Source organism: Nelumbo lutea, chromosome 4 (genome assembly GCF_056320005.1).
Source record: "Nelumbo lutea isolate HS-2025 chromosome 4, American lotus-T2T, whole genome shotgun sequence".
NCBI classification, from domain to species: Eukaryota; Viridiplantae; Streptophyta; class Magnoliopsida; order Proteales; family Nelumbonaceae; genus Nelumbo; species Nelumbo lutea.
In genome coordinates, this window is record NC_142687.1 from 93,532,284 (window position 1) to 93,546,104 (window position 13,821).

The 13,821-nt window shown below is 33.5% G+C and overlaps 1 protein-coding gene across 1 annotated transcript; it reads left to right on the top strand.

The window, feature by feature from the left end:
- Positions 1-4,706: 4,706 nt before the first annotated feature.
- LOC148861869 (ent-copalyl diphosphate synthase 1-like) lies at positions 4,707-11,087 on the top strand. Its single transcript, XM_088984650.1, has 15 exons — positions 4,707-4,939; positions 5,509-5,598; positions 5,693-5,778; positions 5,870-6,173; positions 6,277-6,460; positions 6,690-6,904; positions 7,043-7,163; positions 7,264-7,376; positions 7,494-7,720; positions 7,843-7,958; positions 8,055-8,153; positions 8,272-8,538; positions 8,972-9,095; positions 9,303-9,527; positions 10,729-11,087. Exons 1-15 carry the CDS (start codon positions 4,849-4,851, stop codon positions 10,957-10,959), a joined length of 2,493 nt encoding a protein of 830 aa, XP_088840776.1. The 5' UTR covers positions 4,707-4,848; the 3' UTR covers positions 10,960-11,087.
- The last annotated feature ends 2,734 nt before the right edge of the window (positions 11,088-13,821 follow it).

Below are 13,821 nucleotides of genomic sequence, written 5' to 3' on the forward strand. Positions count from 1 at the left end.
TTTTCTCTTTAATTCATTGGATAGGTGTTCTACTTTTTTTTCTTGCTTCTAATATGGGTTTCAGATTAGACCCACTTAGCAATTATAAGATTAAACCAATTAGGATGCACTTGGTATTCCTTATTTTAAGGACTTATTTCATTTTTGCAGTTAAAATGCCCCTATAAACATTGAGTTTTTAATTACAAAAAGGAAATAAATCCTTAAAATAAGGAATGCCAAATGCAGCCTTAGTCAACCTCAAACTACCTAATAAAAAGGAAAAAATCGTGTGTCTTTCCCTCTAAAGTTTCAATTTTGATATGTATTCATTCTTATTGATAAATAAATATCTTGGAAGAAAAAGGAAAAAATAATAGAGACAAGGACTGAACTTTGTTATTTCCCAAAATCTGATATTTTTCACAATAAGAAGCTGCCCTATTTATAGAGCTAAAACCAAACGGATAAGTGCTTGAAACTAGGAAGTGCAACCACCAACTCCTAAAGCTATGTATTCTCCTATAGACCAGGTAATAGAAAAACAAACTAAACCACTTAAAACAAACTTCTATTGACGAGGACAACTTAACAGACAATCTACAACCACTTAAACAAACTCCTATGAAGCGTTAAAACATGAGCTTCTCTCGAGACTTTGAATCAATACCAAAAACAGGCTTTGAATCAATACCTGGAATTTAAGACACTCGTACAATCTACGGGTCCACATAAATTGACCCTTATATGTCAAACCCGTAAAATTATACCGGTCATTAAACTCAACTTGAAACATTTATTACTTTAATTTAACCATTATTATTACTATTAATGGTAACTGATGATTGTTATTTAGTTTTTTATTGTTTACTTAAATAAGTACTTGATGATTGTTATTATTATTAATTAATTCTATAAATAATTGATTGTTATTATTATTTACTTAATTCAGTAATTATTTGATTTAATCTAAATTATTTTATTTTTTTAATTATTTATAATAGACATTTTGGGTAGGCTCTTTATTTGATTTAAGAGACTTACCATGTTTTTATCTAGACAATGACCCCATACTAAGGGGCAACTACAATATCATTTAATTTAAATTTTACTATTTAACAATAAAAAATCAATGTCATGTTAAACAACCCACCCCCAAAAAAGTATCAATAACTTTGAAATCATTAATCTATTTATAAAATAGTAAACTTAGATGGATGTTTACAACATTATTACAAATACTGCTTAATATTTAGGGACATATGAATGGATAAAAAACATTTATGATATCCATTCAAAGAGGCAAAGAATGAAGAAAATCATTCAAAGAGCTGCTAAGAAAAATAATCCATGCCAAACAACATTTGTAGATGCATCCATCCTCTAAAATAAAAGATGAAAAATATATAACTACAATCAAATCATCAATAATGTATGGCTACAATCAATTGATAATATAATTAGGAGTTTGAAGCCCATCCAATAGAGGAAACATGAAAGAAAGGAGAATAATGAGACCATCCTAAGTATGAAAGTCACCTCCAAGTTAGGTGGCAACACTTATTTTGGTCGATCATGGTTATGGATTTTAAGTCTAAGCTCCCCACAATGCACATAGACTGGCTACAATTTATCATTAGGAAAAGATAGGGAAACATGTACATAAAATAATGGTATGCTTGAATTATGGGAATTAAGAGATAGAAATATAAAATGTAGGTTGAAATTATAATTTTGAGCATGTTGATGTGTCAAATTCAAGTCAATTAGAATACTCATAGATTTTTGGTTCATTCATTTAGTGGTAATTTGAATATATATATATTTTTTATTTCATATCTTTATTGAGTAATATAGATTCATAATATATTAATAATTATGAAATTAGTATAATTATATTATTATTACTATTATTTACTAATAATATATTCTTATTATGTGTGTATTGATTTTTAAATCAGTAATTATTATTATTATTATTATTATTATTATTATTATTATTATTATTATTATTATTATGAAGTAATTAATTTGTTATAATTATGATTTTTTAGTTAATTCATGAAATAATAATTGTTTTTCTAAATCTTTTAGTTTAGCAATAATGAATAATTGAAAGTTTATAATTTAACTTTCACTAAATGAAATATTTATTGGAGAATGAATAATAATAGTATTCAGTTAATTAATATAAATATAAAATGATTATATCCCAATTAATAATTAACATTATTAAAATACTTATTAATTATCATTAATAACTAACATTCCAAAGTAATAATTATCATTTTTATAATCAATAGTAAATTTTTATCAGAAATAATTATTATTAGTAATAATTAATTATAATATTGGATGATAATAATAATATAATTATACTAATTAATATAAGTATTAATTATAATTAATAATAATAATACTATAATTAATTATTTCATATAAATATAAATAATTAACATTCAATATTTATTTTCAAAATGATTAATATGAGTTAATATAAATATAAAATTATTATTTCTGAATTATTAATTACCATTATGAAAATCATTATTAATTATCATTCTGAATTAATAATGAGAAATATTATTAGTAATTAGTTAATATCAGTAGTTAAGTATTAGAAATAATTATTATTAGTGAGATATTATTATTAGTAATTAATAGTTGAAATTAATTAATTAGAAGTCATTAATTATTATTAGTACCCCTTTCCTTCAAAAAGTTGGCTGATCATCATCATCATCAATGACAACAACTTGATAAATACATAATTTGATAAAAATAGGTAAATATCATTAATTTTTTTTTATCTTTTGGAAAACTGAATAAGAGAAAAATAAAATGGTTATCATTGTAAATGAAAAGTTATTTGGATTTTTGCAAAAAAAAAAATATTGAACATAAAAAACCAATTACTCAAAAATAAGGTCATTAGTGAAAGAGTAATTAAAATTATTCTGTAAATAATAATTTTAAGAAATTAATCATTAATATTTTTCTGAATTAAAATGGGTAATTTCAAGTCAACAAATTATTTTAAGTAATTAAATTTTGCTATTAACATTTTTTAATAATAATCAGTATTATTAACAGATTAATAATATATTAATAATAGTGAATTTAATAATATATTAATAATAGTGAAATCAATAATAATAATAATAATAATAATTATTATTATTATTAGAACTATTATTGTTATTTTATTTTTATTAAGTAATTAATTTGTTATAATTACAATTTTTAGTTAATTTATAAAATAATATTTGCTTTTATAATTCTTTAAATTTAAAAATATTGAATAATTCAACTTTCACTAAATGAAATATTTATTGGAGAATAATAATAGTATTAATTATAATTACTTGTAATGTAAATAAATAACACTAATTATATATTTATAAAATAATTAATATGAATTAATACTTATATAAAATGATTATATCCCAATTAATAATTAACATTATTAAAATACTTATTAATTATCATAATTAACATTCCGAAGTAATAATTATCATCATTAGTATTAGTAATAATTAATTATAATTATTTATAATAATAAAATAATTATATTCATTAATATAATATTATTAATTATAATTAATATGAGTTAATATTTATTTCAAAATAATTAATATGAGTTAATATAAATATAAAAAGATTATTTCTGAATTATTAATTACCATTATGAAAATATTTCTTAATTATCATTTAGAATTAATAATGAGCAATATTATCACTAATTAATTATTATCAGCAATTAAGTTATAGCAATAATTATTATAAGAAATTGTTTTCAGTAATTAATTATTATCGGTGAGTAATTATTATTAGTAATTAATATTTGAAATTAATTAATTAGATGTAGTTAACAATTAATTCATTAAAAGTCGTTAATAGTAATTATTATTAGTAATTAGTAGCTGAAGTTAATTATTTAGTTTAGTAGTTAATAGTAATTAATAGCACAACTTACATTTTTTAGGAAATAATTGAAAGTGGAAACTTCCCACTTCTTAGGTGAGCTCCACTCTATATGTTAGTGGGCTATTTTCTTGAACTACCACTAATCAGAATTTAACACGTCTATGGGTTCTATTCTTAAACTAGCACTTGAACGTAAATCGGCCACATGTATCAACCTCACGGGCCAGGTTTAGAGCCTGATTTACATTGTATCGAGCTCGAACTTCGAGCCGGGTTCCATTCAAAGTTTGGCAAAACCCAAACCCGAGCCTGGCCCATGAACAATTTTATTTGCATTTAACAAGAAGCTCAACAAAAACAACTTGGATTCTGTAATAAATTCTATATTTATGAACAAAAAGCTTCTTTTTAACTTTTAGGGGTCGTTTTGAAAACCGACTCCTTTTATTAAACGCAATGACTCTTTTACCCATCCATCAATTGTAACGTGTCATGCCTGAAACCATCCCAATTCCCAACAGCCCAGACAGGCCCCCAACAGCCAAAGTTTTTCCCTTTCTTCCACGTCATCTGACAACTGTACACTGAGACCGTATTACGTGGTTCAATCATTCTCATTCTACACTCTACAGTAATATACTTGGCACCACATGCAATTCATCACATAGTACACTCTAATCCCTTCTCTCTCATGGGTTATAAAATCAAGGTAAAAGGACGTAAAAACCCCCGGCCGACTTTCAATTCCATCGTCTCTCTCTCTGTGCTTTAAAAGTTTAAATTATTCCACAACTCACTCTGCTTTTCGGTTTTCATTTCAGTTTCCAACCAACCGCCTCCTCTCCTCCCCTTTAAATTACTTCCCTTCTCTGCTCTTCGCGTCACTTTCCAAACACCCCCTCTCTCTCGGCTCTCTTCCTCTCTCACACCCTGAAATCAAAAATGCCTAACACCACCGCTTTCCTCCGCCTCCTTCCGCCGGTTCCCGTCTCACGCACATATCCATCGTCAGATCCAGGGGCGGTTCTCTCCGGTGAGTCTCCATTGGTTTTTTCAATCCACACTAGCTAACCCAGTTGGTAAAAGCAATAGAGTTCTACCAGCAGCTACCCACAAAGCAATAGAGTCTATAGACTCTAATTTTTTCCCTTTTGAATCGATCAAAATTACCATTTAGGAAAATAGAAACGTAAATTTCCACTGAAATATTGCTATTTTTTAAGTTTTGAACGGTTGGAATCAAGAGATATATCATGAGGAATCTATTTGCTGATAAAGTCTCTTTTGGTTTTGGATTTCCTCATTTCTTTATTCCATGATCTTTCTAGCAAAGAGATCAACGTTTAGCTGTTCCAGCTCGTTGCTTTGCTTATAGCTCGGTTTTTCCTATAATGACTACTGTACTGTACAGTGAGTAGTGAGAGTGATACAGACGACAGAACACAGAAGTTTACAGAATTCACCCAAGAGCGTGTTTCTTTTTCTGGGTATGTGGGAGAAATCTCCTCGTGAAACGAGAAGTTTCCCCAATATAGTAAGTTTTAATGAGTGGCAGCATCGTCATTTTCCACATGAAAATTGAATCCTATTTATCTGTTGCAGGTGTTTGTTCTTTTGCAACTGAAAACAAAAGGTCCGGCTTTGGTCTTCTGCGCTCCAGACGTAACGCAATACCCAGGATTTCTGCTCACGGTATAGCAAATTTCATTACATACACAGAGACGTATACGTACATAAACACATACATATATTCGTACATGATATGTTCGGATGATTGTTTGTGCAGTCTACACGGAGATCCTTCAGAATGGCCTACCAACGGCAGAATGGCTGGAGACTCTGAAGAATGACAGAGAAGGGGAAGCTCCTAAGGTTGATAAATCTTTTTTTTTTTTCTCTGTTGATTTTCAAATATCAACTCTTAGCGTGAAATGCTAATTTATTTGTGGATGTGATATCAAAGGTTTCCATCTCTAACGAGATAGTAGAGAGGGTGGATTCCATTAAAGCTATGTTGAGTTCTATGGAAGATGGAGAAATTAGCATCTCAGCTTATGACACCGCATGGGTATCTCTGGTTGAAGATATTCATGGAGGTGGTGCTCCCCAGTTCCCTTCTAGCCTTCTGTGGATCGTCGACAATCAACTCCCCGATGGTTCCTGGGGCGATCATCGTATATTTTCTGCTCACGATCGGATCATTAGCACTTTGGCCTGTGTGATTGCATTGAAATCATGGAATATCTGTCCGAGGAAGTGCGATAAAGGTAGAACAAAAGCTCTGTAGCTAGCTAGCTTCATCAGTTCAAATGAATGTGGTAACTAGTAGCTGACTTGGGGTGTTTTGTTTTGTGTGTGTTAATAATATAGGAGTGGTATTTATTCGGGAGAACATGAGTAAGCTCGAAAGAGAAAACCCAGAGCACATGTCCATAGGTTTTGAAGTTGCTTTCCCTTCTCTCATCGAAATTGCTCGAAAGCTGCATTTGCAGGTTCCTGTTGATTCTACTGTCATGCAAATGATAAGTGCCAAGAGAAATCTAAAGCTTACTAGGTGATTCCTCAACAAAATCTTCCATCATTCTTTTCTTTTTCTTATAGTAATTCAATTATTTTTCTATACTTTTGGCAATGGAAATTTAATTATTTCTAGTAATGGCTAGTACAATATCTCAGAAAGATTAGAAAAGGACTGAAGTAGTGGTCTGCCACAATAGCTTTGTGAACTTAATTAGGGGATTTTGTGTTGTTGGATTTATGTAATAATTATATATGTGATACAGGATACCCAAGGAAATGATGCACATAGTGCCCACAACGCTCCTCCATAGCTTGGAAGGAATGCCTGGTTTGGACTGGGAAAAGCTTCTCAAGCTGCAGAGCCCAGATGGGTCCTTCCTGTTTTCTCCATCCTCCACAGCCTTTGCCCTCATGCAGACTAAAGATGAAAACTGCTTAAAATATCTCAAAAGAGTTGTTGAAAGATTCAATGGAGGAGGTAGATCTAGCGTAGAGGAGTTACCTTTTGTCACTTTTAACTGTTTCAAATCAAAAGTTTCTTTTTTTTTCTATTTTATAACTTTACTAACTTAAAATAGTTTTCTTTTTTTTTTTTTTATAATGTGTTTGTTCACAGTACCCAATGTCTACCCTGTTGATTTGTTCGAACACATTTGGGCTGTGGATCGCTTGGAACGCCTTGGCATTTCTCGATACTTCCAATCAGAAATTAAAGAATGTCTCGATTATGTCTACAGGTCCCATTGTTGGTTCAGTAGTCTAGATTATTTTACTGGTCAGACCCCTTTTTTATGGTAATATAAAAATTTAACAGTAAAATCTCGATAAAAATTTCAGGTATTGGACTGAAGATGGAATTTGTTGGGCTAGAAACTCAACAGTACATGACATTGATGACACAGCTATGGCTTTCAGGCTCCTAAGGTTACATGGCCACGATGTTTCCCCAGGTAATTCATGACAAAATAGTAGAAACTATATACCATTCTTCTATTTGATGATGAACAAATAAATTACTTTCCAAGTTAGTTACAGCAAATGTATATATGATCTAATGTTTGTAACAGATGCATTTCGGCATTTCGAGAAAGGTGGCGAATTCTTTTGTTTCGCAGGACAATCAAACCAGGCAATTACCGGAATGTTCAATCTCTACAGGGCATCTCAGGTATTGTTCCCCGGAGAGAAGATCCTTGAAGAAGCAAAGACATTTTCATCCAGGTTTCTAAGTGAAAAACAGGCTTCCAATCAACTACTAGATAAATGGATAATAACCAAGGACTTGCCTGGGGAGGTATAGTTATCAAATTAAGAATCAACTCAACTGATCATCATATCAAAGTTTCAAATCTATATATGCCCATTTCAAAAAATGAATCAAAACTAAAAAGGGTTCAATGAATTTAACTTGATTAGGTGAGATATGCTCTTGACATTCCATGGTACGCCAGTCTCCCCCGGCTGGAGGCCAGATATTATCTAGAACAGTATGGTGGAGAAGACGACGTGTGGATCGGCAAAACACTTTACAGGTTCATCTGTAAATATTTCTTCTACTCAATATCAGACCTTTCTTTTTTTGCTCTTTGTCTCTCTGATATAAAGGGTTTATTCATCTATACACTCAGGATGCCTTTAGTTAACAACAACGTCTATCTTGAGCTTGCAAAGTTAGACTTCAACAATTGCCAAGCATTGCATCAGCATGAATGGGTCAATCTTCAAAAGTAAGTAGCCAAACATTCAGTGCAGAACTATACTCCTTCCTCTTCCAACGCCCAGATATGAGATACGATATCCCTTTAATAACTATCACATACTGTACTATATATTCTATATATGCAGATGGTACACAGACTGCAACCTTGGAGAGTTTGGGGTGAACAGGGGGACACTTCTCCAGGCCTACTACGTAGCAGCAGCGAGCATATTCGAGCCCGAGAGATGGACTGAGCGGCTAGCATGGGCCCGAACGGCAGTCCTTGTCGAGGCGGTCTCCTTGTACTTGGAGAAGGAAGACCCACAGAGGGGAGCCTTCGTCCATGATTTCTTCAGCAACATTGGCGGCAGCAGCATCTTCAGCAGTGACAACAAAAACAAGCTTGATAAGAGGTATATACTGAGATACTATGCAAGTTTGGTTGGTATACCGAATACCGTATTTCTTTATTATGAAAGAATCAAAGAATCCACCGTTGATACTTGACACTAGTAGACGGTAACTGGTAGGAATATGTACTGATGATGACCACACAAAATTCCAAGGCGTTCTTTTCAATATTTCTTCCCGGCGCCGTTTGCCGTCGTTTTGTTTTGTTCGTTGTCTTTGAATCCGTCTTCATCTGTTCAAAGTTGCCAAACCCACCCATACATAAGACACGTACATGTACATTCTCTGATGTAAGAGAGAGAGCAGTATATAAGGACCATTAGAATTTAGATATATTATTGCAATTTTTTGTTGGTGTAAACTTTTCAAAGATGGATTTGATTTGTAGCGGGAAACAGAGGAAGGAAAAAGTAATATTTGTTTGATTTTATGCAGGAGGTGGGGATCGAAGAGGACAGCGGAGATACTCGTTGAGGCCCTACTGGGGACCCTCAACCGACTATCGTTGGACTCACTGCTGGCGCACGGCCAAGACGTACTCCTCCGCTTACGACGCGCTGTGAGTACAATTACAATACAACCTAGTTACCACCACGCCACCTAGTCCATAAAAACAAGAAATAGAATAGAATAACAAAAATTCTGAAAACAAAGTATCGTACAAACTACCCAAGTACTCATGATTCCAACCAAGTTTTTCAATTGATTCGTTTCTTTCACCTTCATGGTTTCAACTTGTAATAAACAAAAATCCTAATGGATGCAGTGGGCCACGTGGCTACTGATATCGCTTGATGAAGCAGAGGAAGAAGAAGAAGAAGAAGAAGACAAGCAACAGACAGGAAGAGAGGCAGAGCTCCTTGTGCGCACCATAAATCTCTGCGCCGGTCGTCCCTTCTCGGAGGAGCTCTTGTGCCATCCCCACTATCGTCGCCTCGTCCAACTCACCAACAGAGTCTGTCACCACCTTCGTCGTTTCCGTGAATGGAAGGTGAGAACAGGAGAGAGAGAGAGAGAGAGAGAGAGAAACACAAATCCCCTTATTGGGAATCCCTACCTATCATCTTCTCATCTGTGGGTGCACGAGTGAGGCGTCATTTTGTTTGAATTTTATCTTGGATTTTACTCTCTCTGGTCGAATTCTCTGCAAGAAATGAAAAAGCACTCGCTGTTGCTGTCGGGTTGAAATGGGTTGGGCAGAAATAAAAACCAGCAAAACCAAACAAAATCCCCACTGTGGGACTGTGTTTCCATCGAAACTACAACCAGAAAGAGTTGATAGCTTGATGCATTCATGTCTTGGACCAGTAGAATTGTTATTTCAAAGAGAGAGATGTCAATGTATTATCGGCTCCCTACTGGAGCCCTCCACCTGATGTTTCTCGCTCCCATCACAATATAGAACTATACAAGTTCTGAAGGGGGTATTTCAATAGTGTTTCAACTTTCAACCATTAGTTGTGGAGGGTAGGTTTGTAATTAAGGATCTCTTTCCATTGACACAAAGTCACAAACCCTCTTGCCCCAGGGGCCAGTACAGCTTCTGCCCTTTCATTTCAGGGTCAGGAGTCAGTTCAGTAGTCAGCCACTTCAGGGTCAGGGACTCCAGGGTATAATTATCTCTACATGCTAAGTTTTGGATGCCACCAAGAATGGAATCATTTCATGGAATTTGAACTTTGAAGTTCAAACGCACTTCCAGTCATCCACTGCTCAATTGAAATTAAATGGATTCATTTCAAAGTGAGTTAATGTTCAAGCAACCCTCATTGTAATAATCCATCAATACTAACCAACCCCATTAATTGTGAGCGTGAGCACTTTTACATGCATATTCATGTCAAGGGTGTTTTGGTAATTGCACTACCTTACATGGGACATGGACACGTGTAAAAGTGATGGGTGAGAGAAGTAGGATTGATGGATGCCTCTCTATTGTCAATGGGGAGGGGGCCGGTCCATTTGTGGCAGACAGTGAACTTGTGCTCTGAAACAAACAAACAAATGAAAACTACAAGGAGATAGATCATTTCATCTGAGGCATCCAACAGGAGCAAATTCCTGTGGAGAACGCAGCAGCAATTCTCATGTTTTTTCTTCTCTTTCTATCCATCCATTATGGGATTATTATATGTTGTTTACTACCATTTTGATAGATATATGTATATATTTTTTTTGGTGTATTAAATCAGGTAAACGAAAGGAGCAGCGATGATCCAAATACGAGCAGCATCACCACCTGTGAAATCGAATCAGACATGCAAGAGCTAGTCCAATGTGTGCTCCGGAGCTCTGATGGCATCGATCCTGCGATCAAGCAAACATTCCTTGCCGTTGCCAAGAGTTATTACTACACCGCCCATTGTCCGCCAGCCATGATCAACCTCCACATAGCCAAAGTTCTCTTTGAGAGTGTACACTGATTTTTTTTTTGTTGTGTAACTTGAATTTCCTACATACAGATACAGTTGTATTTGTGTAAATCCCTGAAAAATAATTATTCTCAAAAGCGATTCAATTCAATCCAAAATACTTCTGATTCTGAGTACAACAACTGTTTACTATGCTCAAATCTCAATCATACAAAAACGTTTGTAGATGCATGGGATTTTAAAAACTCTTAGGGGGTGTTTGGTATGGTAGTATTGTGTTAGTGACTGTTGTGTAATATAAATTTGTGAGAGCTTTTTTTAAACGTTTTGATTTGATCAAAGTCATCGTTGCCGTCGTCGTCGTCATTCATGCCTTATCCCAACTATATGGGGTCGGCTACATAAACCATGTTTTGCCTATCCCTTCTATTTAAAGCCATATCTACCATTAAATTAATTATTGGTGTTTAAAATAATTTCTAATTACTACTCATGCCCATTTTAGTCTACCCCGAACTCTTCTAGCTCCTTCAATGCGTAACAAATCACTTATTCTAATTCACATGGTTGATGGTCTCCTATGCACATGCCTAAGCCATTTTAGTTTATTTCCTCTCATCTTTATCACTTATTGGAGTAATTATTTTTAGGTTTCTACAGATAACTTTATTCCTAATATCCTATCTTTTCTAGCATTCCTATTCATTCTTATTTTTTCCACATTTATTTTCTAAACATATTATTTCTTGATTGTCCACCACTCTGCTCCATTTTGCCCATCCTATTCTAATTCTTTAGCTGGTATACTTCTCAACCTCTCCCTTGTTATTTGATTTTATTAATATAAATTGTTATTTCTATCTAAAATGTCAAATTTGAGGATTCAACCATCAATGATAATGACTAATTACATATGCATCTCTTTTTGTTGAAACACACTCATGCTTATATGATATGACAATACATGGGTGCAACTATGATATGAAAAAGATAAGATATCTGGAAAACAACCTATCAATAAAGTAGAATCATAAATGTGATAGCAAATAAGGTGTTATTTATCAAAATTCATGGGTGGATTTTGATTGGTCAAAATTCTTTTCATATCATATCTTTCCCGCATCATAGACTTACCCGACAATACATATTTTTCACAAAATTGTATTGATGATCAACTCAAAAAGCCAAAGAAATGCAATGCCACTGCTCCAGTCACAACCTTAGTGATGGAATTATACTGTAACTGCCCTTACGTTTGGAAATGGCAGACAAGATACCCTGCACAAGACTACATTGCAAATATTTTGATTTCTTTCTATTATTACCATGAATAAGGTGAAATAAAGAAAAAAAAGAAGAGAAATGGAGATACTCGCCTATTTAGATATTATAGAGACAAAGACAATGACTAATGCTTAATACAAGATGACCCACTTCAACTATTTTTGCATGTTAGTGCCCAACAACTAAGGGGAAGAGATGAGAGTAGCAACTTGATCTTTTTGGGATTGACAGAAACAACCTTGATATTTTTTTCTCATTTGCTTCTTTCCAATGGTGATGGCACACAAAGCCATCGATACCTCGCTTGTTTTATTTTTTTGGTCAGACTTATGCCAGATGTAGGACACGAGTGGGAGGTTCAAACAATATTTACTTACGGTCTTTCTTTATTTGAATGAACAGCAAAGCAGAAAAGAGATGAGAGGTTCAAACAATAATCATTAAACCAACCGATCATGATCAATTGGATATGGTTAGGGGTGTCAATGGACCGGTTTTGGGTTACATCTCATCCATATCAAAATCAATTTGTACGGATTGGACGGACAATTGATTCAAACTTAATGGTCCAAAATATTTATTAAATTATATTGGATTGGACTTCATTCGGATTGAATCGTTATTCAGTCCATCGAAAGAAGATAAGAATACAGGTGTCAATGGACCAGTTTTAGATTGAATCCAATCTAAATTAAAATTAATTTGAACAGATCAAATGGTTCAGACATTGAATTGGACTGGTCCAAAATGGTTCAAAGTATTCATCGGATTGGATTGAACCCGATCCCTCTGTAATGGGCTCATATTGGACTGAGACCAAATCCGGTCCAATTGACACCCCAAATGTGATTTTATGGATGAATCCCCGGTTCCTGAAAATGAACTCATCATTAAAGTTTTAAATTTTGTTGTAACAACAAGAAACGAATTCCCAGCTCAATTCTCCATAACAAACTTTTTGGGATGTTCATGGGGATTTGAAATCAAGCAAATAGTTCATTTTAAAGAATGCCATGTGATCAGTTTTGAGCTTTCTGAAAATCCAGGGTTACCAAAATCCTGGGGATTTGAAATCCAGGGTTACCACCTAAAATGTGGTAACCGATGACCACATTTTAAAGATTCCCATGGGGATTTGAAATCAAGCAATTAGTTCATTTCAGAAACGCAAAAAATCCACGTGAACGGTTGCAACGTGCTGAAGCAATTTTTAGAAAGCTTTAAATGGAATTTTTGCGTTTTTTTTTTATTTATTTTCACGTGGAAAGATACATAGAAAAACATACCTTAACTAATCGAACTTCAGGCCTTTCAGATCTTAATACAAAAGTTCAATACGTTTTTTTGCCTGTCAGAATTATCAAAATATCTTCTCAAAAAAACCTGCCAAACGGCCCCTTAATTAAGATGTTGCCTGGCAATTCTTTCTAAGTAGATCTTCCAACAGTCCAGTAGACGAGAAAATGTATTGAACTTTTCTGTACACTCTTTTGAGTCTTTTATTTATGCAATACCAAATGACAACAAAAAAAGGACCATTTTTTTGGTGTCTGAGCTTCCCGAAAACTAAAAAACGCACGAAAAGACACATCAACATCAGCTAATTCTATAATGAATGATATGTTGCAC